Source organism: Notolabrus celidotus, chromosome 11 (assembly GCF_009762535.1).
Source record: "Notolabrus celidotus isolate fNotCel1 chromosome 11, fNotCel1.pri, whole genome shotgun sequence".
Classification (NCBI taxonomy): domain Eukaryota; kingdom Metazoa; phylum Chordata; class Actinopteri; order Labriformes; family Labridae; genus Notolabrus; species Notolabrus celidotus.
Genome location: NC_048282.1, coordinates 14788984 through 14814516, shown reverse-complemented (window position 1 = coordinate 14814516; position 25533 = coordinate 14788984). Strand labels below are relative to the sequence as shown.

The 25533-nt window shown below is 40.2% G+C and overlaps 1 protein-coding gene across 2 annotated transcripts in view; it reads left to right on the top strand.

Moving 5' to 3' along the window:
* The window catches only part of kazna (kazrin, periplakin interacting protein a), a 242352-nt gene that overhangs the window by 151626 nt on the left and 65193 nt on the right, over positions 1-25533 (top strand). For both annotated transcript variants that reach the window (XM_034696432.1, XM_034696433.1), the window contains exon 4: positions 23919-24026. In XM_034696432.1, coding sequence (XP_034552323.1) covers positions 23919-24026 — 108 coding nt within the window. The remainder of the gene's footprint in view (positions 1-23918; positions 24027-25533) is intronic.

The window sequence follows — 25533 nt, the reverse complement described above, 5'->3', positions numbered from 1 at the left end:
CAGAAACCACATACACATGAATGGGAAAAAGACGATCTTTGCAGCATTAATAAACATGTTTACAGCCTGGTACAAAAAACAGCTTGGCTCTACGTAGCTAATTTCTCTATCGGCACACTCTGTACGGGGGTGAATTTATTTCTAACGCAACGGTTCAGAAGATATTAAGATTACGAGTTTTTGCCCAAATAAGGACATGACTGACTTGACACCTGGTCGGGAACAAATAGCTGTTGGCTATGAGGCTCAAACCCCGCTTCTTTACGTCACACTCCGCCTTGTTGAGTTCTGCATTTCCAATATGGCTGCCGCCGTCGATTGGCTTCAAAATAGCGCTCAGGAACAGATGGGTGACATCACGGATACTACGTCCATTACTTATACAGTCTATGATTTAAACTAGTTCAAGCCATCACCATAATTTGCCTTTATACTTAAAGGCTTCCTTATCAATGCCTTCCATTAGTTATGCATCTGGTCACCATGCGTAACTAGCTAACGGTAATAAATCAGTTTACAAAGTTTAGTCATTGTGATGTTTCAGTTGATAATCTGAACTGCCTATAAATCAATACATTACCTCATCACTCTGCATCCTGCAAAAATCTGTCTTGAGCAAAGAAAAGTAGTATTTCATTCATTTGCAACAAATGCAGGCGTTGTCACGAGCCAAATCTTCGAGTAGATGGGTGATGGTGCTCATGGGAAATGCAGTCCTCATTCAGGGAAAACACTACAAATGTTGTCCAGAGCTTACCACAATAATTTCAACATGAAAGCTTCTCACAGTGCTTCAATAAAATAATTCTGAAGATTTAGTATTGGTTACAAGTTTAAATTTTGAAAACATAAATATACTTTGTTTATGAACTCAAGGATTTTGCTTTTGGTAATGACCCCATACCTCTAAATCAGACTGTAAGCCTACAGTACATCTGCTATTTAAACTGCTGACGGTAGTGAGTGCCTGAAATGTTTCTTTGCTGTTAAAACAAGACAGTCCTTTTTTTGAATGGTGGCATGAAGTACTATTTTCCATCTTAAAGCAGGAATGAGGATCATATTTAATTTGGATGTATCATATCAAGTATTTTTGTGAATGGGGTTTATTCACAAAATGGCCTGAGCCCTACAGCTGTCATCTTTTCACACAAAGCAAAGTCAGCAGATGCATATGCTTAATAGGCTACTGTACTGAACTAACGTTTACCCTCTGGATTTTATAACTCTTTCATCATTAGTTCAGAGTTATAGCATGAGCATATAAGACTGGCTCTGTTTTAGGGTTATACTGGGACACTGGAAGCCCCAGAGTTTAGGGTTAATACTCGGTCTTGTCGTACATTCGTCTTGCTGGAAGGAAAGGTTTTTACAGCCACTGAGTTTTCCACTCGGTTCTCTCATGGCACATTGACTAATGTGACCGCTCCAGTGCCAACCCCCCAACCAATATGTCTCTTAGGAGCTTGTTAGCCACGGACCTGCAGTGACCCAGACGCCCTCGCCTTTTCCCTCAAAGCTGAGAAAAAGTTACAGATTAACTTTTTTTTGTGCTTCCTTTATTTTTATTTTTATAGATAAGAGAACTTAAATTCCCCCCTCCTGGGGGATATAGCATGATCATATATAATGTTTTATTCCCTGATTAGTCAGATTTCTTTGTCTTACTTCAGAATCTCTTAAATAAAACCTCTGCAGTTGTGTTTTCCATGTTCACAAACAACATACAGACACATAAAAACAGTATTTTGGCAGAATTGGTGGGCTTGCTGTGCCTGGATTGATCCATCATGCATGACAACACTGCTGAAGCTGAGAGGCCGATTTTGCAGACTGCTGGCGGTCCCAGCCTGCTGCCCCCCTGCTGAGTTTTCCAGAGACTGACCCCCCTTCAGTCCCCTCTTTCCCCCATTAGCCGATCGATAAGCTCTCAGGCACACCTGAACGGCTGCTGAGTGCTTTGGTGCAGTGATGAAGAGGGTTTGTTAGTCTTTATAGAACCCAACAACCGTCACACGAGCATCTGGAGATGTTGGGTGGTTATGGACAAACTTCTAAGTAGGATATTGCAGTCAATATTTCTTTATGTGCGTGTGTGTGCGTGTGTGTGTGAGACTCATGACAAAAAGCAGAAAGAGTCAGCCAAATGAGTCATTGTTTGAATTCAGCTGCAGACAGTTTACACCCATGACCTAGTTCATTCATAATATTCATCTGATCTCTTTAAAATTTGATGTCAAGTAAGATCCCATTAATAATGTACACAGGCCAATGGGATATATTAACCTTTGAGTCTGTGCGTTTTGGGCTTCCTGATTGGGGGGACGGTTTTAGCAGAAAGACTTATTGTGCCAAGTGTGTTTTTCTCCATAGATAACGTTTGGAATACTGGAAGTAAAAAAAAATCGAATGTTTTTCACATTTGATAACAATCAGCTTTGTAAAAACTCTTTTCATCTGTAAGATTTAGAAAACCTACTGCCATGCCTTAAAGTATATCAATAGCATCAGTTATTGCAAAAAAATTACAATGATAAAATATGGAGATACAAGGTTTCTGCCCGACAGCGGTGACATTATGTTAAATGCAAAAAAAACAACAATAGAATTGAAAAAATTTAAACCACAACTGAGATATCCTTGAGAAAACAAAAGTAATTTATGTTTATGTATTAAGTGTGAAAAAATAATTTAGCAAAGAAAGTAATAATTAAAAAAAGCATTAAGAAACAAAAAACACAAACTCACCCTCACAATTGATATTTTTATGCAGGAATATCCATTCTGTTTCTATCACCATTTACATTCAGATAAAGTTTATAACCACTCGCTCTTTACCTTGCTTCCCACTCACACACTTCCTCACATCTACAAACATCTGGGAGTGCTCCAGTGCTTCCTCAGCTTCCTCAGCTATCTGCTGATATCTGCTGCTGGCTGTTGAACCTCTCCACTGGAGCAGCGAAAGGTTAAGTGGCTTGTTGAACACAACCTCAGCAGTAGCTGTTGATGGAGGAGGAACTTGTTCACTTCCCCCACCCACATTTCCCACACTGCACTGGGATCTGAACCCCCTGAACCACTCTCGTCTCGGCTGCCAAGATGTGGGCTGGGCTGTAGTTTCAATTCCTGAATATTTTGACTCAATGCATTTGATTAGATATTGGAGCAGAAGTCAGAGTGGTGAGTTACTGTATTTGTTTTTTTTTCTGTTCTCATGTAGGCTTTTAATGGCAGTCAGGTTGTGATGTCATCCCCACCCCACCCCTTTTATATCTTACATTTTATATCAAACCTTAGTCTTTATGTCCCATCTGTGAACATGGAGGAGGCAGGCCTTATAATCCACACTACAGCCAGTCAATAGGGGCATTCAAGAATTTTTGGCTTCATTTTTGAGGAGCTTTCTTGTCTTTTATCTTTTAATACGGCCTATGATTGTGTTCAATAAATGTACAAATATTTTATAGCACCTGTTTAATGTGATTCACGGCTCAGTTTGCTCTCAACATTTAATTAATTGAAGCAATATAAACCACGTTGATAACCATGACCCTAAAGGCTGCACTGTTTTCACACATAGACTCCACGAGACATTTACAGCATGGCTAGCGATCCACATCGCTTGTCCTCCAGAACTCAGAGGGAATACCACCGTCATCATTTGGTATTCATGATGCTGGATTTTCCCCAGTCGATGACTGAAGTGCTGACTTGTGAAAAGATGTTGCTCGATGTGTAACACGCCTCAGAGCCCGCCGAGGTTTTATGTCTGACAGTCTGTTGGCCTTGAAGGGAGAGTAAGCGATGCTTTACTGGCAATTTGTTTTGCTGTGTGAGTTATTGAATAAGTAGAGTAGCAGTGGGCGCCGTCATGCTCCGTGAGCTTCATGGAACTTTGGTAACCTGTTTGATTTGTTGTATCTGCACTGCTTTTGTTCTCTCTCTGCAGGAGGTGGAGTGTTCTCTTTTACTTTGGAGAAGGATTTAAAATACATTTTGAGTCTTAATCTCTTTTGTATGAGCAAGATGAACTTTTTTAGAAGCTGACAAATCAAGACATTTCATTTCAGATTTTCAACAATGGGCAACATGGAGTTTTATAGTGCTATGATTTGGATAGAAGCTCTTACATAACTACAGAGTAAATAATTGTAAGACTAACATTAAACCAGATGGATGATAGAAAGGCTCAAATTATCTTCCAATTAAATAGCCATCATCTTAAAGATTAAATGCGCTTATACAACAAACAAAAAAAGCTGCAGTCTTCTCTTCATCACTCATAGCAGGACATAGTTGTAATGATTTTCTTCACACAGGACTATTTTAAAATGATGCATTTAAACAAAAAATGTGACAACCTCTTAACATTACTACACTTTTACTAAGTATTCAAGCTCAGCCTTGAAAGTTAAAGTTTCAAATGTTTATTGAAGAATGCGCAGTTGGCTTATTAGTTTAAATGCAGGCCCCATGTGCAGGGGCTGTGGTCCTAGTTGCAGTGGTCGCAGGTTTAACTCCTGGCCTCAATTCTCGGCTCCCCACATATCCTGTCTATCTTCAGCTGTCCTATCACTTAATGGCAAAAAATAAATAAAAGTTGCTTGAACAAATCCACGCTGGGCAGCAGAGCACAGACTCATTTCTTTTACCAGTCTTGTACATTCTTCATCCCCCAAAAAATCGGACAAATCAGAGAGAGGAGCGTGTTTATGACTTGTTTTGTATTTCACTGACCCAGACTTTTCTGATTCCTTTCAGCCTCTCAAGTGCAGTTGCGCATGCATCAAGAGTGTTTGAGCTGTTAAATTTCTTTGGGCCATGACCCACTTATTACTCCCATCACTTATCTAATCATCATCGTTCTTTTGTACAGCCATTTCTATGGGTGTACATAGCAGGAAATATAAAATCACGTTCAAACACATGTGAGTCCTCAGAGTCAGAAAAAAGAGCATGTAAACATGTCAGTAGAATTGTATGATATGTTCATGTCCCATTTCCACATTTTTCCTCCACGCATGAACACAGGTATCTATCAGTCTGCATACTTCCCTCTGGCTTTGTTCTATCTCACTCTCCTTTTCATCTGGTCCTTGTCAGTTTTCACACGGTGTCTTATAATTAGCAACATTTGTACCTGCTTCTGGGCACCACTGTGGCTCATCTATGACACCACGTGCCAGACACATCAGCACAGAAACGTGTATACTGAGGCATCATAATCCCAGCATGGACGGAGAACTGTGTTTCCTTCTTCACAGCCTTAATTAGAAAGAACAATCCATTCTTGTGTGCAGACCACTGTTCTGTGTATTGACGAAATGAATCACTTACAACACGGATGTTTTCCCCAAATCCCACTTGATTATTTCTCATTCTAATCGAAGGGTTTTTAGCTTTTGATGCCTCAGATTTTGCTTTAGTTCAAATCTTTTTCCCTCCTTTTTTGCAATAGCACCATGAAGAGGTGCTTTCAAAATAAATGAGGAAACACAAACAGCCGACCCCTGCTTACTCCGAGGATTTTAATGACCTCTTACCTCTGAGCTGTAGTGATAAACAAAGCACCAAGAAGAGGTTGATAATGAGAGAAAAGCCAACTGCACTGTTGAAACATCATAATCAAAATAATTCAGATAAAAAATTACCACACTAGAAAAACGGTAACCCACTTTGACTTTAACTAGCAACTAACAATTCAACTTAGACAAGCAGACGTGTGCAGCTTCCAAATATAATGTGGAACCGATTTGCAAACAAATGCAGGGCTGAGTCCAGTTTTTCATATTGAACTGCATGCTCAGCCTGGACATGTCCAGACAGACCCACTTAAATAAAAACTACTCAGTAGGCGGTTTAATGTCTTCAATATGGCATTAAATCCTCCTGCCAAAGTCTCAGCCACATTAGAGGGAACATGACAACATTTCCTGCCCTGTTTTCCTGGGTGTTCCCCTGTTTTTAACTCTCCGTATGTTGTGCTTCATCAACAATCCAAAATAAAATCTATGTGAGAATCTAAGAGTGAGGGTCAGGACATCTATTATCATAATGTTCTGAACAATGTGGGATGTATAAGTTAGTTTCCATACTATTCTCTTCAAAATCTGAAGGAATAGAAGATGTCTGTCTGTAAATGCTCCTAGCTGTCTTCGAATGCATGATTAATGTGCTTTTTTTTCTCTGTAGTTTCAGTTTGAACTCTTGTACCATGGTCTGCATGTTGGATGTCAAGTTAAATACAGAGAATGCATTTAACACAAAGGGTAATAGACCAAACACAGCATGAATGATTCTTGCTAAGCGTCTCCATAACTTACACCCACGAGCCTGTGTGCATTTGTAAGAATTATACTCTGCCACACAGCTTGAAGATTTCACAAGGGAACTCATCCGACCCATCTATTTTATAGAGAAACACTAGTTCAGATGTGATGACATGACATGCATACATGGATGTAGTCTCAGTGACTCATTTGTTTCAGAGGAAGTGTTTTGAAGCCAAACGCTGGTGGTCACCAAACTGGAAACACTGACCCAAGCTAACTTTCGGTCAACTTAGAAACAGAAAAGAGGTGGAGCTGAGGCAGGCTGGAAACCAGCTGGCAAACAGCCTGCCCATGAGTCAACTCAGCCACCTAATTATGCAAATCTAAACATAACTCCTCTATTTAAACTACTTTATCCTGCCTACTCCTGCTGCTCCCCCTGCAAAGCGCTTCATTGTCATTTTGTCACTAATGCCTGCTCTGTTCTGCCCCCAAGGGGTATTTGCTGCCTCTCTCCCTAACTTGGCTTTTTGTGCATGCACATGAAAGAGAGGGGAGGTGTGCTCTCCCCACCTCAAGCTTTGGCATTCCACATAGGCACATGGAGGGACAGGGAGCTTCTAGAACAGAGCCATACCGCCAAATTTCACTTATTGAAATTTATTCACTTATTCACATACCATTAATTAATTATTTTGACCAGAACGGTCCTGACTGAAGTGAGGTATGGCAACAACAAACTCTTTTTTATTTTTATTTTTTTATGTTAAATTTGTCTGCATACATAATGCATTTTAATATGGGTGTTAAAGGGCATTCCTATGGCCTATTAAAGTGGCCCCTTAAGGAACTGCAGTTTTTTTTTGCACTTCCACGCCAGTGACACCAGAGGTTGTCACTTTTTTTTTTTGGTAACACACCATTGAACATGTATTTAAATCTGTGATTTAGGCTTGAAGGCCTGCACCACTTGCACAGCTGTAGTGTTCACTGTCTCTTCTAACCTGTGAATCAAAAAGTGAACCATTCTCTAAAATGCTCTGTGATCATTTGGACTCAATAGTTTAGAAATGTAATGTGTAAGACTAAAAAAAAGGACTTGTATAATGGTTGTTGAGAAGATTTCAACTGAAACAGACTTTAAATGACTACATAATCAGGTCTAAAATTAAATCGCTTGAGTTTAGGAAATGTAAATGTGTTACTTTTAATCCACATTTAGACCTACTTTGCTTCCCCTTACTTTACCTCTTACACAACCCTGCGTGTGTTTTCTGCAAACACCACGGTCAATTTAGAGATTAGGGCTTTTAATGAACACAATGTTGCATGCTGGAAGCGCACAAGTGGAAACACAGATGTGGTTGTCAGTAGCAACAGTGTCACTAGCCATAAAAAAAGGTTCCCTCCTGTAAGAACAAACTCTGCATTGAGCCTCGTTTCCCAAACAGCACCCTCCCTCTGCACAAAGCTATAATGAACAAACGGCTCACACTTTACACAACCCATCAATTTCCCAGCTTCCCTGTTCCTGTCTTGTTCACATATTGGGTTGATGTTGTTTCTGTGCCTGGATGACAGTAAACTGTCATCACTCAATATTGGCTGTTAATGCTCTCCTCATTTGCCCAGAACTGCTTCACACAGACAGCTCCTACAAGCCTCTGTGATTTAATCTGCTCGAGTGTCTTCCCATCACGGTATTTCACATCGAGCTAGCAAGAGGAGGGCAAGAGAGCATGCATGAGAAAGAAAAACAAAACAAGAGTGAAGGCGATAAAACTGGACAAGAGAGGAGGCTGAAGTCAGGAAAGGTTGCATGTGCAGAAGGTGAGAGTGACACAGACAGACAGACATGAAGAAGAGGAATGAGCTGAGACTTGGAGGTGGAGGCACGGATCTTGTGGAAGAGGAGGAGGCTGTGAGAGAAATGATCTGCAGCCAGGGGATGAAAGACAAAGTGGGGGAACAGAGACAGGTATTTGTCAGGTGTTAGTGAATCTCAGAGTGAGAGGAGGAAGGGGAACAGAGAAGAGCCTCAGCTGATAGCCGCTCATAAGAGAGGGATAGGAGTTTAGGAGGAGTGTCTGCTTCTCTCATAATGGGGAGCTTAATGCGTGTGTGTTTCCCCGCCGCCAGGTTTACAGCTGCAGAGCCGAAGAAGACATCTTTCCTCGCCTCAAACCACTGTGTTTATCTTATAGTCATCCGCACACCACTTCTTCTGAGCTCCCAATCATTTCTACCTTGACGTTACTTCAATAAATCCAACGTTACCCCAGAAATCTTTCACAGGAAAAGCAACGGGGGGAGAAAAGGGAATGAGTAATGCTGTTCGAGCTGACACTTCAAATATGAAACAGCAGGAAGTATCGAGTTTCCACAGCAACACAGAGACAAGGAAGAGTGATACCGAATCAATTTGAAGTAATGAATAGAGGACAGATGATGAAAGCGTTTCAGAAGGAGAGGCAGAGGTGTTCCTGTAGCGCCACGTTAACCTTACCGAGACAGCATGTAAACAAGGAAACAGGGGCCTGTGTTAAGTTTGTATGAAGAGCAGGTGATTAAATAAGGCTGGATGTAGTCCTGCCTACAGTTTCCTCAGGTGGTACAGTTTTAAGTACATCTCATCTTTCAGGGTCTTTCTTTTTATTCATTCTTTTCGCTGAGGGCCTTTCATCAGTCCAACCCACTCTTTAATCCCAACAACCCTTGATTGAGGAGAAACTTCATCAGTTATTGTCTTTATGTCCTGCTGTTTCTCCCTCTGAAACTTCCTCCCACATGGTCATTACACGCTATTATATCTCCTTTGCTCACACTTTCACATGACGTATGTGCTCTATGTATCTCTCTCACTTACTCGCTTCTTTTCTGTCCGTCCTCTTTAATTCTCTTACAAACTTAGCCCCAGAGAAGACTCGCCGCTGCTCTTCACAACAGACGTCATCATATTGAGGCAGATAGGATCACAAATTTGAGGCATGACAGCGTTATTAAAAACAGGCTGTGGATTCATGGACGGATGCTCAAATTAGAGAAGTTGTATGATCTTAAATGATAGGAGCAAATCTTAGCCGGAGCAGTGGAGCATCACAATCAGCCACGAATAGCTGCCAACAGCAGCAGCAGCAGCAGCTCCACAGGGAGGTCCTTCCTTACATTTTTTTTTCAGCCCTCAGCATTAGACATGATAAGATTAATTAAAATTACTTTGTGCAAGCGACTGCCCAAGCTAGACACATCATGTTTTCAGGTTGTCTGTCCTTTCCTTTATCATCCGATTCCAATGAACACAATTTCTCAGAGAAACCTTATTGAGCGCCAAAGTCCACTTGACTCAAGGATGGACTTATTAAAGGTGACATATCATGCAAAATCAACTTTTTAATGGTTCTCTACCTGAAATATGTTTCCCTGGCATGTCTACAAACCCCCCGAGAATGAAAAAAATCCATTCTGCCCCTGTTTTGATTTCTACACCTTTCTGTAAATGTGTGTGAAACGAGCCGTTTCAGACTTCCGTGTTTTTGTTACGTAACAACAATATCCGGTCTGTCACGGAGTCAGAGCTCGGAGCTTGTTCAGCCCATAGACTGTATAAAATAATACTGAATCCCTCCTCCGTTTTTCATTACCTGCACAAATGTGTGCTAACAAGGAGCTTAGGAGGGAGGCATACTAGTTGTAGGCTGTCTTAATAAACACAAGGGTCGGTTTTACTCCCCACGTCTGCAGATTTGAAGATCTAGTGGATGATTTGTATTTATCATTGATAAGTGCTAGCGCTAGTTAGCATAGCTACATAGCGTAGCTGTAGCTGTGTACCAAGACACACGTCGACATACTGACAAATAAAACAACAAGAAACACAGAATCTGTGACCAATCCTTCAGAAACGGTCCCGCTGCCTTTCTGGCAGAGGTCGGTTTTACTCCCCACGTCTGCAGATTTGAAGATCTGGTGGATGATTTTTATTTGTCATGGATAAGTGCTAGCGCTAATTAGCATAACCACATAGCTACATCTTCATAGCTGTAGCTGTGTACCAAGACACACAAGAAACACTAAATATGTGACTAATCCTTCAGAAAGGTCCTGCTGCCTTTCTGGCAGAGGTCGGTTTTACTCCTCAGGCCTGCAGATTTGAAGATCTTGTGGATGATTTTTATTTATCATGGATAAGTGCTAGCGCTAGTTAGCATAGCCACATAGCTATATGTTCGTAGCTGTGTACCAAGACACACGTCGACATACTGATAAATAAAACAACAAGAAACACTAAATCTGTGACCAATCCTTCAGAAAGGTCCTGCTACAGGCGCCTCTCCGTCAGGATCAGATTCTGGATCAGATGAAGTAATGTGATCTCTGATCAGCCGTGTATATTCAGCCAACATGTAAACATTAGATCAACGTGCTGGAGAGCCGAGGCCAAATCCACTTCCTGAGGGGGCGTGGTCAGAGAGAAAACAGAGTGTTCTGAGGAGGACTGAAGAAGAGGGATTTTCAGGCAGACCAAAATCTGATTTCAAAGTGTTTTTTTGAGCATAAACTTTAAAGACATGTTTTGGGGACCTCTTAGACCAATATATATTGATGAAAAAAGCGTGATATGTCACCTTTAAAACTTGGGGATTGTGGGTCAATGTCACTGAACTGTCAACAAACTGATTTTGGTCTAAGCTTATAAATACATAAGTTTTATTTGATTGGATATTCAAATTCAAACAACCATCACTTGGACAGAAGGATAATATTGGTCAGAGGTTCACTAAATATCTTTGCAGTGACTCGAGATACTTTCATCACATTTTGTTTGTTTTTGTATATACAAAGCTGGTCTTTATGTGTGACATATTCTGGAATCTGTGGTCTTTCCTCGCACACTGTGCTCCTTAATTAGTTTCTCTTTCAAACACTGTATTATTTTTTATAATCATAGCTTGAGCTGCAGCTACAAATGAAGTTAGTCTTTGGGAAACCCTGGGTGGCAGCAGCATATGCTCTTCTTCCAGTTTCATGATCACAGATAAACAATAATACATCATTACTGTTGTCGAAGTTAATTAGTTTGTTTGTGAATCACACCTACAGTAGATTTTATGTTGTGTAATGAAAACTTTTTTCAAGGTTTGTTTACTACTTCTGTTTCTTATTGGTGACTAATGGTGTGTTGGTCTTGAACAACTCGGCTCTTAATGCCACTTCTCGTACATGAACTATATGAGCCAGCTCCAGTTTTAGAGCTGGACCCCCATCCCCTTTTTGTTGCTGTTTAATGAGCAACAGAACAAAAGAACAATCTGTCCCCGTGCTCAGCCATAAGCACTCTACACACTGACTGAGTGCTTTGTCAAATTTTGTGCCGTGCAACCAATCATACCCCTTTTTGACCAACACGAACCTGGTTCTAGTACTGCGCTGGTGCTCGCACTGGTTAAGCGCTGGTTCAACATGCGAACCAACTATGCACCAGTTTGTTTTTCCATACCCGCCCAAGCCCGTGGAAGAGCCACGTCATGATGTCACTTCTACGTGGCCACTTTTCACAGCAGCGCTAGCGCAAACTTTCCCTCACAATAACAACGACGGTGGACAACATAGCATGCTTGCTGGTGTTGCTCCTGTTTTTTCGTTATCACTTGAGGTCTGGAAGATTACTTATCCAACTTTACCAACACTTCTGTCGGCACTGGTCGGCAACTTCTTATTAGAAGTCCCCTCACCTCTAACGTTCGCGGTTCTAGACCAGCAGAGAGTTGGTGCTGCTCTGGCACCTGTTTTCCTGACCGGGAGCCAGTTCTCTCACAGTGGAAACACAAAAAACTAATTCTCAATTGAGCACTGGCTCCGAACCACCCCTGAAACTGCCTTGGTTGAAAAGGGGTTTCAGAGGCAGGGTAAGGTCAATGAAAATGTTCAGAGGACTGGTGCTTGATGAATCTTTTTTTTTTTTTACTTTAGACTTTTATTTTTTGGGGGTTTAGAAAGGGACCGTTAGTAGCTGATCTCATTCATACACATTCACACACAGCTGATCAACAGTGGGAGCAAAATAGGGTTCAGGAAACTTCAGCATGTGACTGCAGGAGCTGGGATTGAACCGCCAACCTTCCGATTGATAGACTTGTACAACATTAGAATATACAACATAACTACAAGTAATAATTAAAGTAAGATACATGCACACATATCAGTCATAGGTCAAAACATTAAGAAAAATGTCAGATTTTATAAAAGTCAATATAAGGATAAAGAGCTGTTTTGGAGCCGGAAGGGCTGGCTCTCATTGCTGAGTTGAGCCAAATGATCTGGATCACTAAAAACAGCCTGATTTCCCATTTCTACTGGCAAACAGGAGCTGTCAGATAAGCATTGATGCTTGATTGATCACATGCCTCATGTGATAAAACATATTTTATATGCCCAACAATGGCAGCCTTGCGAGTTATAAGTAGGTTTTAAAGCACATGAAGCACAAGGTTAGAATATTCTTTTACACGTAACATTTTGTTCTTGAAAGACACTAATATCATAAAAGTACAGTCTAGCTACCTCCTTCTTGTAAAGTCCCATTGGGAAGTTCTGGTGATTTGAAGCTTGATCAATAAACTATCGAGTTGATTGACTGACACAACTTCTGCTTAATCTGGAAGAACTTGAGCACACAGTGATCCATAGCTGTTTCACATTATTAATCTGTTCTCCTAGGCTGAACTGTGTCCTGTCTCACCTGTCTTTCGAGGCAGGAGGCTCAATTAGAAACCCATTAAAGTGACAAAGTAAAATATTCAGTCAACACTGTAATGAGTTGTAATTAAAGCGGCTTTTAGATATAATGTTATGAAAATGGTTGCAGTTTGTCATATTATAGAATAAAACACTCAGAGGCACTAAATGATATGCTACAAACAATGCACAGAACACTGGCGTCTAATATGCAGTGCTGAGGTGAGGGTATACAGAAGCAGAACAACAGGCCTTTGGAGAATACTACTGTGGAATAATTTTGCATTGCCTTTGAGTCATAATTGCTTCTAAAAGCTGCTCATAAATCACATTTGCTGTAGATAACATTTATTGAATTTATTCTGAACAAATTGAGGGGTATTTTCTTTCAATTTTACCTTCTAGGTTTTTGCATAATTGTATTGGGATAATTATTCAAATATCTTCAAGTTCATTCTGGAGGCAAATTATTTTCATTTGGTTTCTCTGTTAGAAAAAGGTTTGGTAAAGTAATGTGCTGTTATGCCAAGTCCCTGGATGCATTTTTGTAATACTGTAAGTGTTTCTTCAGAAAAACATTAATGAAGTGTTACGATTTAACAAATAAATGTTAATGATTTAAAAGGATTAGTTGTGAGAAATAAAGGACACATTATTTGACTGACATAGTGATATCAGAATGACACTGACCTTCCAATCCTTCACAATGAGAATATTAAAGGAACATTTCAGAAAAGTGTTCAGTAATTCCTTTGAATTCTCCTTTAATTTGCAATTTTCAGCTATGAACTGCTTAAAGGTGGGGGCCCCCCTTGTACAGAGACCATAATCCTAATCACAGGGGTTGCAGGTTCGACTTCCGGCTTCTACTATTTGCTGCACGTCTTCCCCCACTCTCCATTTACCACATTTCTTTTCACCTCTTTTAAATCAAAGATTAAGACTTTTTTATTTGCCACTGCCTTCCTATCTTAGCTAATTTTAACTCACTTTAAATTAAAATTTTAATGTCATTTTTAATATATTTCTAATTTTCCTTTTCTTTTCTTTTTTATTATATTTGTCATTATAATTATGTTATTTTATGCCTGTCTGAATGTTTCCAATGCTTTTAATGTTTTAATGTAAAGCACATTGAGTTGCCCTCATGTATGAAATGCGCTATACAAATAAAGCTGCCTTGCCTTGCCTTCCTCGCTCTCTGGCTTTCCTTTCCGATAAAGCCAAAAATGTCCAAAAACCATAAAGAACACTACAATTTATCCTTTTGGCAAATCCCCTCACTCTTTACACAGTGGATCTGCTTTAAGAAGAAAAGTAAAGACTGTAGGGATCAAGGCTTACAATCTATACAGTATCAGTAAGGATAAGAACATTCTTATGGTGGTAGAAATTAGGTATTATTTAAAGCCCATTAAATCAGATCTCAATGTAGCAGGCTGTCAAAGGAGACAAGTCTCATCACATTTCATTTCCCTGATCTGAGCTGTCACACGGCTCTCCATCTCCTGGAGTGCTTTGATTCCAGAGACAAATACAGTGTTGAAGTGGCCATGCTCGGGCCATTTCTAAGCTCACTGGCAGCCACCTGTCTCCTGTCTATCATGAAGAGCACCAAATGGGCCATTCTTCACTCTGCATATGCCAGTGATGTGTTCTTTCCTCTGATGGTCACCGTAAAAATGACATTCATGTGCTAACAAAAGCCTGCTTCCCCATCGGTTCGGTCTCTCAGGCAGCAGCTCATTTTCTCCCGAGTTCGTCTTACAGCAACTAATAACATCCGAAGCCTTCATACTCCTCTTGAATGGACCGTCTAGTACATTTAGCAGCCTTTCATTACTGTATGAATTGACAGCAGTGTTGTGATGAGATCAGGGATGGTTAGCGGGGGTGGCTAATGTTGAGCTCTAGCTCCACACAATCGCTCTGCTGGTCCATTAGTTCCATTTATTTGCAGGATATTTATAGGGCACCTTGGATTGGGGTCTTGGGGCAGGTGGTGCAAAAGGAAGGCCCGTCCTGGCTGCTGTTGATTAATGTATGAATACTCAAGCTTTATCACAAGTCCGACAGCCTCAGGACCGCAGAATGTCAGTGCCATTAAAGGCAAGTGGCAGATGTAAGGAAGGGGAGGCAGTGCCTATCTGCAGATTGCAGACAGAGCCGGGGAACACGGGCGGCTCGGTGAAGGTTCCAGCAACACGGCCTATTCATTCCTTAATCACCTCCACTACTCATTAGGGCCTTCTTTTGTTCCAGCCGTCGTCTTCTCCTGCGCTGTGCCAGCAGATAAAATATAGCGTGCTCTGAAGAAAGAAGAGCTTGGGGAACCCCATTAAAACGGTGACAGAGGAAGGATAAAAAATGGAGGAGGGGGAAAGGAGAGGTGACGCCGGAGTGGTGGAGTCAGTCAGCTAAAGAAGAAGAGAGGACTCAGGGGAGCGGGGTGGCGAAAGGAGTGTCAGAAACAGAGAGAGTGAACCATCAGACCACGGAAACTAGTAATTCTTCTCAATCCTCCCTTCAGGAGTGTTTAAACACTCACCCAAAAGAGGCTTACTATATGGAAAGTTTTATATCATATGAGCACACAAAGCCCAGCTCATTACAGCTGTTACTGTTTGAATTACTGCCACAATAATATTCACAAAGCTGTGAACCTGAACTCAGGGTGAGTGCTCTGGTTCTATTACATTTTTCTATTATTTCACAGAGCATGGGAGTCTCTTGTTGCTGTGTAGAGGTAGCAAGGTCTTCCCCACGGTGAAGTCTATTAGTGTGCTACAAAGAGAACACCCATTCTGAGTGAGGGGCCGTACAAAGGAAGTATAGAGGAGACATGTTTTAATATCTTGAGAACAACATAGGAAAGAGAGGAGGAAATATTGAATATTTCAGCCTTGACTCTTTGTCTGTCTGTTGACTTGAAAGCTCATCCTGAGTATTTGTTAGTTGAGACAAACTTATGAACATGGAGCACAGTTCGCTGCTCCCTTTCCCATTGAAAGTCAATGTGGATCCCTGATATGCAATCTACATCGTTACCTTGAAAACCAAGGACATCTTCTCTAAAATTCTATTTAGTACGTTTTTTGCACAGATGAATTTCAGTTAGTTATCATTTTTCTGCAAAGCATTGTTTTTATTTGTATTTCAGTTATTGAAAATGTATTTGACATTCAGATTTTTGTTAGTTTTTGTTAACGATAAGACCCTTATTTTTTTTAATGTGTTCCTGAGATAACAGAGGAATACAAGAGTGCTGTCAGTCTATCCTGTAGACACAAACATGTGTTGCATGTATTGTGTTGTTGCACTTTCCACCCCTTCCAATTTGAGAAAGATGAAGCAGCACATCTTGACTGGCGGAAAACATACAAATTGAATAGGACCTATTTCCAATAGCACTCAAAGTAACAGCAAAAATGACAACAGCCAAACTAAAGTGAACTAAGACTTCGACAGCACCAAACTGCTTTTTGTGTGCCTGCATCTTAGCCTCAGTTTCAGGGATTATCTTTTGACTAACTACTAAATATCTGGATCCCCACAAGCAACTGTCTGAGTTCTTTTTAAAAAATATGAACAATAAAGTCGGTAGTTTAAAGTAAATCTTGGCCCCTGTGAGTCAAAAAAACTCGGCTGTCTTTATTTGGAGGGAAAAGTTTATTTTTGGAGATGCATCCCTCACTGACAGCGATTTTGTGTTTCATCCCTGCTGGGATGAGGAACAAAAAGGAGGTTTTTGTTGACAAAGGCTGAGTCCTCCATTTAAGTTTTCCTGAAACATTGTAAAGTTTAGCTTCAGACTCCCAAAGGAATCCACAGTCAGGTGAAGTCGACAACACATTTGTATTTGTCTCCGAAAAATACCTGTTTTGATGGTGGTTAAACTAAAGGGAGAATGATCATTTCCTACAGGCTTCCACCATCACCCACTCACAACGATCAGCTTAGTCAGTGTTATAAAATTTACTTGTATAATTATTTCCTCTAGCCTTTAGCTGTTTGCAGTTATATAACCAGATTTAAAATAGAAGAGGGTGCAACTCACTCTGATCTTTTAGTCAATTACTATGTTTTATCATTTCATAAATACTCACAACATCACAATGTAAGTGTTAAATATTTGTATTTGTCTGAAAAGCACTTCAAAAAACAAGTTCTGTTTGGGACACAAAGAAAAATCCATCACATTTACATACTTGAGAAAAAGCTTGAACAAGATATGCGTACAACATGATAGAGTACAAGAAGGAGGGGTATTCTGAGCATCAGCACTGCAATGATTTGGCAGTGCACAAAGACAGTTTTCGAACCGGCCTACTATACTAGCAGTACATACTGATTTGGCCAAAATTCAGTATGCAGTATGTGAACAAGAGCAAAATCTGCAGTATGCCAAAACTCCCCGGATGTCGTACTGATTCGGGAAAATTTCACAGTATGCATCTGACCAGTCTGCCTCGCGTACTGTTTCCCATAATGCACAGTGCTCATTACGCTTTTTCTTTTCTCTTCTTTTTTTGACTGGGGTAACTCAGTTTGTATTTGCTGTGAAAATGATTAAATTCCATATAACCACCTCTGAACTTTTTAAATCATAAATGGATGCTAAAGAAGCAGTTTTGCAATCAGCTTGGCCGTTGTTTTCCTCCACTTTCCTAAAACGAAAATCCAGTGATGTCTGGCTCAGCATGCTGCATAACAGATCGAACAGAACAGCCATACTACATACTAAATTCAAACGCAGTATGTAGTAGGCAATACCTACTGCCTACTACATTCGTAGGTAGTATGTAGCAGGCCGTTTCAAAACAGCCAGGGACTGAGAGCAGAAGATAATTACAGCATGGTGATACTCAGTTCAACATGACAACCTCCAGTGTGATAATGCTTTAATACAACAACTCTACTACAAGCCGCATAAAGAAATATCAAGCAATAAAAAAATATGTCTTTTGGCTCACCAACTCAGTTTGTTCCACTTAAAAAGGACTGCTGGATTTGGACTCAAGCATTCTCCTGCACTACCAGTTTTATTTTTCTTTGTCATATCCAAACGTATCCGTTTGTTTCAATGTTTCTATGAATAATGAAATATGATTCTGTTGTGTGATTCAAAAGAACAAGCGAGATCAATCAAGACAAACAACATCTGCTGCTAATTAGTTGATTAGGAACACCTGGCTCTGGTGAAGCAATACAAATAGTGACATCATCTTGACCAATCAGATTGCTTGGTGGGAAGTTTGATGTGAAAATACACCAATGACTCCAATGCTTATGTATACAGTATAGTGGGCTGAAGTCTTTTGGAGATGGAGGCATTGTAGTCTCTCTTTACATATTTATACTACTGCATCAGACATAATGTGTATATAACACACCTACACGCTGCTGTGTTTGTTCTGTTGATTTTGAATCCAAACTACCAAAAACACAGACGTATCATACTGAACTGCATAGAATGCACAGTGTGTTTTGGTGCTGTGCTATTCAAAACGGCCATATTTAATGGTGTGGGCAGAGGACTGCAGTCACAACCTCCTTGGTTTGGCATTATTTGTCTTTCGGAAGTTTGAGTAGATTCAATCTGAAAAAAAAAAGAAGTTTAATAAAAAGTTTGAGAGCACTTACAAAAACAGTTCTGGAAGGAGCTGTTTTTATGTGTGAGTAGACCCTGCTCTGCAATGAGAAAGTGAATTTGATGATTACATCATTACAAAGCCGCATGTTGTACTATAGTTGTTTTAGAGGGGGGAAAAAATCATTTCTTACTTCATCACAGTGGAATTACCTTTTCTCTAAATGGTGTGCTCGGCTGGATAAACAGCTTATTATTGATAAAGTGACGTGGGGACGTTTGATTGTGAGGAAAACAGAACCAAGCCATTCAGCGTGATAAATTAGTATCAGTGTTTAAATGTTTGTGCAGCAGTGCAGCTCATTGCTTTCTTATGAAGGCTGTGCTATATCTATGACATGTACAATCTTTCCCAGCTATTATGCATGCATAAACATAGAAAAACAAACATCTTCCAGCCTGTAAAGACGGCTAATAAATGTGGTTGGAAAATCAAATATTTCCCAACAAGTCCCTGATTTTCTCTGTGGCTTCAGAAAGCTGAAAAAATGTATTATTGATTGCTCTTCAGGTTTTAGAAGTTTCAATTTGATAAGCTATGAAGTGGAGTTTTTTTCCATACCAACCTGCTGTACTTGTCCTCTTTTAATTACCGTGTATTATGAATGCAACTTTTTACTTCTGCAAACATACATGCTCTCTGATTCTGTGCCAGAATCAAAACATTGTGTGGCCGACATCCAAACACGCAGTGAAATGCTTGCTGAGTTTTGTCAGATAATATTCCTGCTGGCATGTGAGGAAATGAGGAAAGAACAGAAAGGAAGATTGAAGCAGTGAGAGGAAATGATGCTCTTATCTTAAATCCTTTTATAGATCATCCCAAACGCAAGTTATATGACAGAGGGTTTATAGAAAGCTTCACTCTCGTATCCAAGGTGCAGCGAGGCAGGTAGGAAATGCACAGAGCCACGGCAACAAAAGAGATTATGTTTTTGATTGTTTCTACAGCTCTTCTGTTTTATCAGCCCCTCATCCAGACATAGTCTCCTATGCACTGTTTGTCTATGTATTCCATGCCACTGTCTCAACTACTTCTTAAACTTAGGTGTGCGTTTAGAATGATTAGTAGATCAATAGGACGACCTTGGACTTTACCACATCCAAATATTCAGTTTGATTACAAGCTCACTGATTCAGAGACATAGACAGTGACTCTGAACATATCACAGCTACCTGCTTGATAACTCACTGCAACTTTTAAAAAGCCTTTTATTGCTGTTTCTATGCACACTCATTTCAGCACTCATCCATGCAAACAGCACTTGAAGCAGAATTAAATATAGCAGCCTGGCGATGCTCTCTTTACCTTTTGCTATTAAAAGTAAAATACCTACTTGGTTCACAACATTTTCCAAAATGTTTGAGAACCAGCAGGTAGTTATGCTGCCTTACTCTCATATTTCTATATCCTAAACCAATGTGTATGATTTTCTAAAGTGTCTTTCCAAAAGCACGACTAAGGCATAAAAACATTCCAATTTCTCTCACTAAATTTATTTGTATTATTTCAGGATAGTCTCCCAGAACACTATCACAGTAATGTTACATATTCAACTATGTGTACTTTTAGCAGTTGCTGATGGGGAAACATGTAACACAGACACAGTTTTATAGTTTTTTTAATGCAGTTTTAGGTATACTAGTCTGGTTTTATGTGTGTCCTCTGTTCAACAGTGTGGCCTTAAACATATATTTGGAAGAAAAACACAAGGAAAACCTGCAAATAAAAATAATTAAAAAATTAAAAGATCAAATAATGGATGTACCTCATGACAAATTTTTCGACCAACTTTACAAATATTTAAAACCAGACTAGTTGATCTAAAGGTAAGAAAATACTCAGGAAACAGTCATTATTGAGCACAATCTATGTAACACAGTTAATAGTATTTTAATATTGCATGTGGCTTTTTTAACTATTTGAAATCAAATATCACTAGGTCAATGATGAAAAAAACTGATGTTGATTTCAAATGCCACTGAAATGTGTGGCTTTTTGCGATGTGCATTATAAGCTTGAAGAAACCCACCCCTCTATGCCCTCTACTGCTACTTTTGTAGCCTTCCTCGTGTCCCCCAAAAGCCTGAGAAAAAGAGGACAGATGGGCAGTGAAAGCCAGCACATCACTGAGGTTAACAAGAGAGCACCTCCCTTCACTGATGTTCTTTAAGTTAGGCCCACAACACCTCAGAGAGGCTAAACAGTTAGCTTTCACGTCCCACAGCAACCCCGCTCCATGCCAGCTCCCACTGTCCATCATATCCACCAACAGAACACCTCAAATTGACAACAGCATGTCAAATTATCTCACAAAGAATGAGTGCAAAGCATCTAATAAACTTCACAAATCACATTTAGAAAAAAATAACTGCCATTGAAACACTCAGGTATTCATGTGGAACAAACACAGTGTGCCCAGCAAATTACCAAATTAAAGTCACCATTGAAAATACTACAATAAAAGAGTCATGAGAAGAACTACCAATAACAGACCTTAAAAGTATTAACATCCAGGACAACATCACATCTTTAAACTGTTAAACTGTGTCCCCAGAACACACACACATCATGTCTTACTTAATCAACTGATGAAACATTTTTGTTCAGTGAAATCAAGATATCAACATGCTCTTGTGAAAGTTGTTACAAAGACCTCGGTCTGTTCACTTTAAGTCCAGCAGCTGAAAGTAAACCCTCTCAGCCAGCACAGAAGTTGGAGGCACACAGGGATCTCAAATTGCAAGCTGGTGTTGTGGTTTATCGAGTTACCCTGTTAACTAGTGACTTTCAGACAATCTGTCTGATGTTGTTACATTAACGATGTCGTTTCTTCTGACTCCCGCTTCCCTGCTGTTGGTATTTCAGGCCTACATTAATACAAATATGTTCAGCTGACTAATTCTGGTGCCCGCTAGTGACAATATAATCTTAATTACCTGTTGTTTCTTAATATAGATTTGTAGCAATGCAGCTTTTGAAAATGAATCAAGTCAAGCTCTCCCAAAGCTCCTCACTTCATGTTTTAGTTTCTTCCTGACTCTGTTGAATACACAGTTAATAAAAAGTTGAGTCTCACCTGAGCTGACTTTGTAACACACCCCCCCTCCTCTCTTCTCCTCCTTTCAACCCCTCCTCTTCATCCTCGTCAAGCAACCATCATGCTTTATTTATCCCCCATTTCATTTAATCCAGAACCTCACCTCCTCTTTTCCCGTGGTAAGTTTCTCAATGTTGGTGAGGGCCTGTCAAGGGCACAGTGCAGGGAAGATAAAACATTTTCATGAGGCTACTGAGCAGCAGCTTGAAGCTATGGCAGATAAGTATGCACTGTGAATTTTTACATTATTTAGAAAGGTGACAACTGTGTTCTTGGTGCCAAAGGCTGCACTGTGAGCAAGTTTGAAAAATTACACTTTTGCTAGGTGTTGTGTGGCAGAGTGTTGTGTACTGGTCTGTGAGGAAAAAAACAGCCTTCATGTGCTCTTACCAATCACCTCTGGTGGGACAGGCAGCTGGGCTTTATTTGTTGCTCTATAAAGTCCATCTCCACAAGCGGGATGACTAATCGCACCATAATAACAGCTTTGAACCGAGACCTCAAGCTCTTCACCCAGACACATCTGTGCACAATTAGTGCAAATAATTCGACCACTACTGGCTTCTTAGTAGGTGGGTGGTATACTGATGGAAGAAAGAGGAGAAGGGGGAGGAGGAGGAGGAAGAGGAGGCCAAAGAGGTGCAGGGGCTGAAGAGTGATGAAGTTGCTGGGTGTATTTTACTGTATATGAGACAGAGTGAAACAGAACCTTTAATCCTTCATTTTCGATTCAACCAGAGACAACTTTTTCTTCCTAAAGTGGCACTTGTAACATTTATGTGACCTTTTGAAAACTTAACTTTTGAATAAAACTCTTCATGCGTCAGTGGGCTGGACTGGGAGAAGACTGCAGAAGTGGACTGCACATGTTAAAGCACCAAAGCCATTTAAGCAACCACTATTATGTGAGCTGACCTGGAGCGATGCGTTCAGTTTGCATTCACTACTAGTGAGGCTGGCCCAAAATGTATTAGAAACCACTGAACCTCACCAGAAATCAAATCACTCTGTGGTCATAAAAATGCTAATATTTACATGAAGCGGTCCCCTAAAGTTGCGACTGTGTTTGTGCGCCTGCATATTTAAGCCTGTGTGCTTATGCTACAGTAGAGTGCCTTCATACTCTCCCTAGGGACAGTAGCTGTGCTGATGATTGGCGAGTTAGTACAGTGTGAGAAGAGTTAAAGTTCATTATGTGAGTACTGAGAGGGATGTTTGTGTGTTTGCTGCATTAATTACTTTGTTTCTTGAATATCTTCATGCATTCTGCACTGACACATACATTTTAATTGACTGATGAAATTCACTTTTCTATTGCTCCCATTTTGATATTACCATCTTCATTGAAGTGTAGAACTAGTTTTAGAAAACATTTTCCACTACCAGTAAATTGGAAGTTTACTTAACCTGCTTCAACAAATATAATACAAACTAGGGGTGTGACGATTCATCTACTACATCGATGTATCGATTTATATTCCTATGATCCGACTTCATCGATCCGCGCTCGGCAAGTTGGCCTTTCGGATGACATATATCGATCTAACTTCGTTTTAAAAGGTAATAAATTGGTTGTATTGATTACTAGGAAATAACGGTCTGTGACGTCATCACCACGCGCCAGCAGACAACAAACCATAGCATGGTGGATGGCAGAGGAGAAGCCGGCACCGAGAAATTATCAAGCCACTATTGCGGCCCAGTGTGTGGAAACTCTGGCTTTCGCAAAGACGTAGATGTTCTAAATAAGTCGCTCACTGTTTGTAGGAAATGTAACGGCCAAGTAAAGTACCACTGCAACACCACAAATCTATCCAACCACCTACTAAGGCGCCATTTCACACAAAGTTTATATCCATGATTGATTTATACCTGATTCCCTTACAAGAAACAACAGGAATCTAGTACTGTCCAGTATCAAGGTATTTATTTCACAGTCACACTGGTTGAATTTTTGGCTAAAAAGTTACCGAATCGATTTCAAGTCACTGAATCGTTTCCGATCGTATCGTTCTAAATGAACCAATATCGTCCTTTAATCGTATCGGCAACCACAAATCATGTGTTTCTCTCCTTGTTTGCTTTCTAAATCCTTCAAAAGTCCTTCTTCATTGTAGTCTGTCAAGTTAACCTTGTTTGTCATTCCCTTCCTCTCAGATCCCTCCTCCCAGCCAAGGCAGAAGCCGCCAGCCACTGACCTCTGCTACAAGACTGAAATCAGCAGCTTAATGGACTTCAACTCTCCTGATGCCTCCCTAGACAAAGGTAAGACCTAATCTGTTCTGTTTAACCAGAGCTGGTTGACTTGAAAGTTTTTTCCCCCACAGTGCCACGATGGGGAAAATACTGTGGGGTCCAAAAATGCAATCTTAAATGTGCAACACACATATATTTATTTGCACCTGCAAAGAGACTCAACCTGGATTTAACTTGTAAATAGATAATAGTTGCCACTCTGCAGCCATTAGTTCTTCTCCCTCCTCAGCATCATTTCTTACACCTGTCATTGGAGGAATGGGCATACATTATTGAAGCTAACAGCTGCTAATGAACCCAGCAGGTGTTTTTAAAAAATGACAGACAGCTTTCTGATTAATCAGACTACTCTTAATCAAGCCTATTCTTCATTTAGTTCGTAGGGTGTTGAAGCAGGAACACAACAGGATTGAACATTGCTTGTTGGTGTATTTGTAGTGTGTTTTTTGCTGTTTGGCTTCTTTCTGCAGGGTTGCATGGGCCAGCAGATTGGAAATGATATCCCCTCTCTGCACCATGCACAGTAATAATCCAGTGAGGAAATAATATTCCTGGCTGGGATGTTTTTTTGTTCTTTTTTTGAAGAATGTAACATCTCCATGTGGTGTCTGTAAGTGCAGGTTTGATACAATTGGCTAAATGTTGTAGGGAAAGAGAAAATTACATCGAATGCAGTATTATGAGTGCTTTGTAATTGCTACAGTTAAATGCACAGGCAAGAACAAACTCCAATAGAGTTGTTTGATTGATCAGTTTACACAGTTTTGATAATACCTTTAGTTGACTCCTTAACCGTCACATTATATTCTTGTGTAATTTACCTGTAAGTCTGTTTCACCAGCTGTTAACGCTCTGTGTTTTATATATTGATACAAGTTTAAAGTGTTTTATTTTCACATGTCATCGCTTGCAGTTAAAGCAGACACTCTTGCACTTCTTGGAGGGCTATTTTATAATTGCTGCTTTAAATCTTACACATTTGTTCCTTCATGTCCAGTGGAATGATGCTACATTAAGGCTTAATCTGAGGTGAACACTATCATTCTCCGTAATCACCTGTGTACAAGTTTGCGTGTAGTCTTCAGTCTCTAAACATCCCAAAAAGCAGCCTTGAGTCTATATTTATTTCTCGGCTCTCTCACTGGGTGGTCAGACTGATCTATGTTAGGGTCAGCAGCTCTCCAGACAAACACGGTTACAGAAGTCTATCCGTAGTCTGTCTGTATGTTCCAGCTCTTTCATGACAAAAGCTTCTTTCAAGGACTGAAAGTCTTGTAGAGAGGATCAAAGTAGCTAACGATGGCACCAGTACAAATGCATCTCTCTCACTGTGGATCCTGTAAGGCTGCCAGCTCCAGTATGGATCTCTAGTGTCACTCTGGAAGCCCCTGGGGGCCCTTTCCTCATTAGAGCGTCCTGCTTAGGGGTCTATTTAGCTGCCAGTCGTCTTTTCTCTCCTATTAGTGTCTGTCAATGTCACAATGATACTAAGAGTACAGGCAGGTCATTGAGAGAA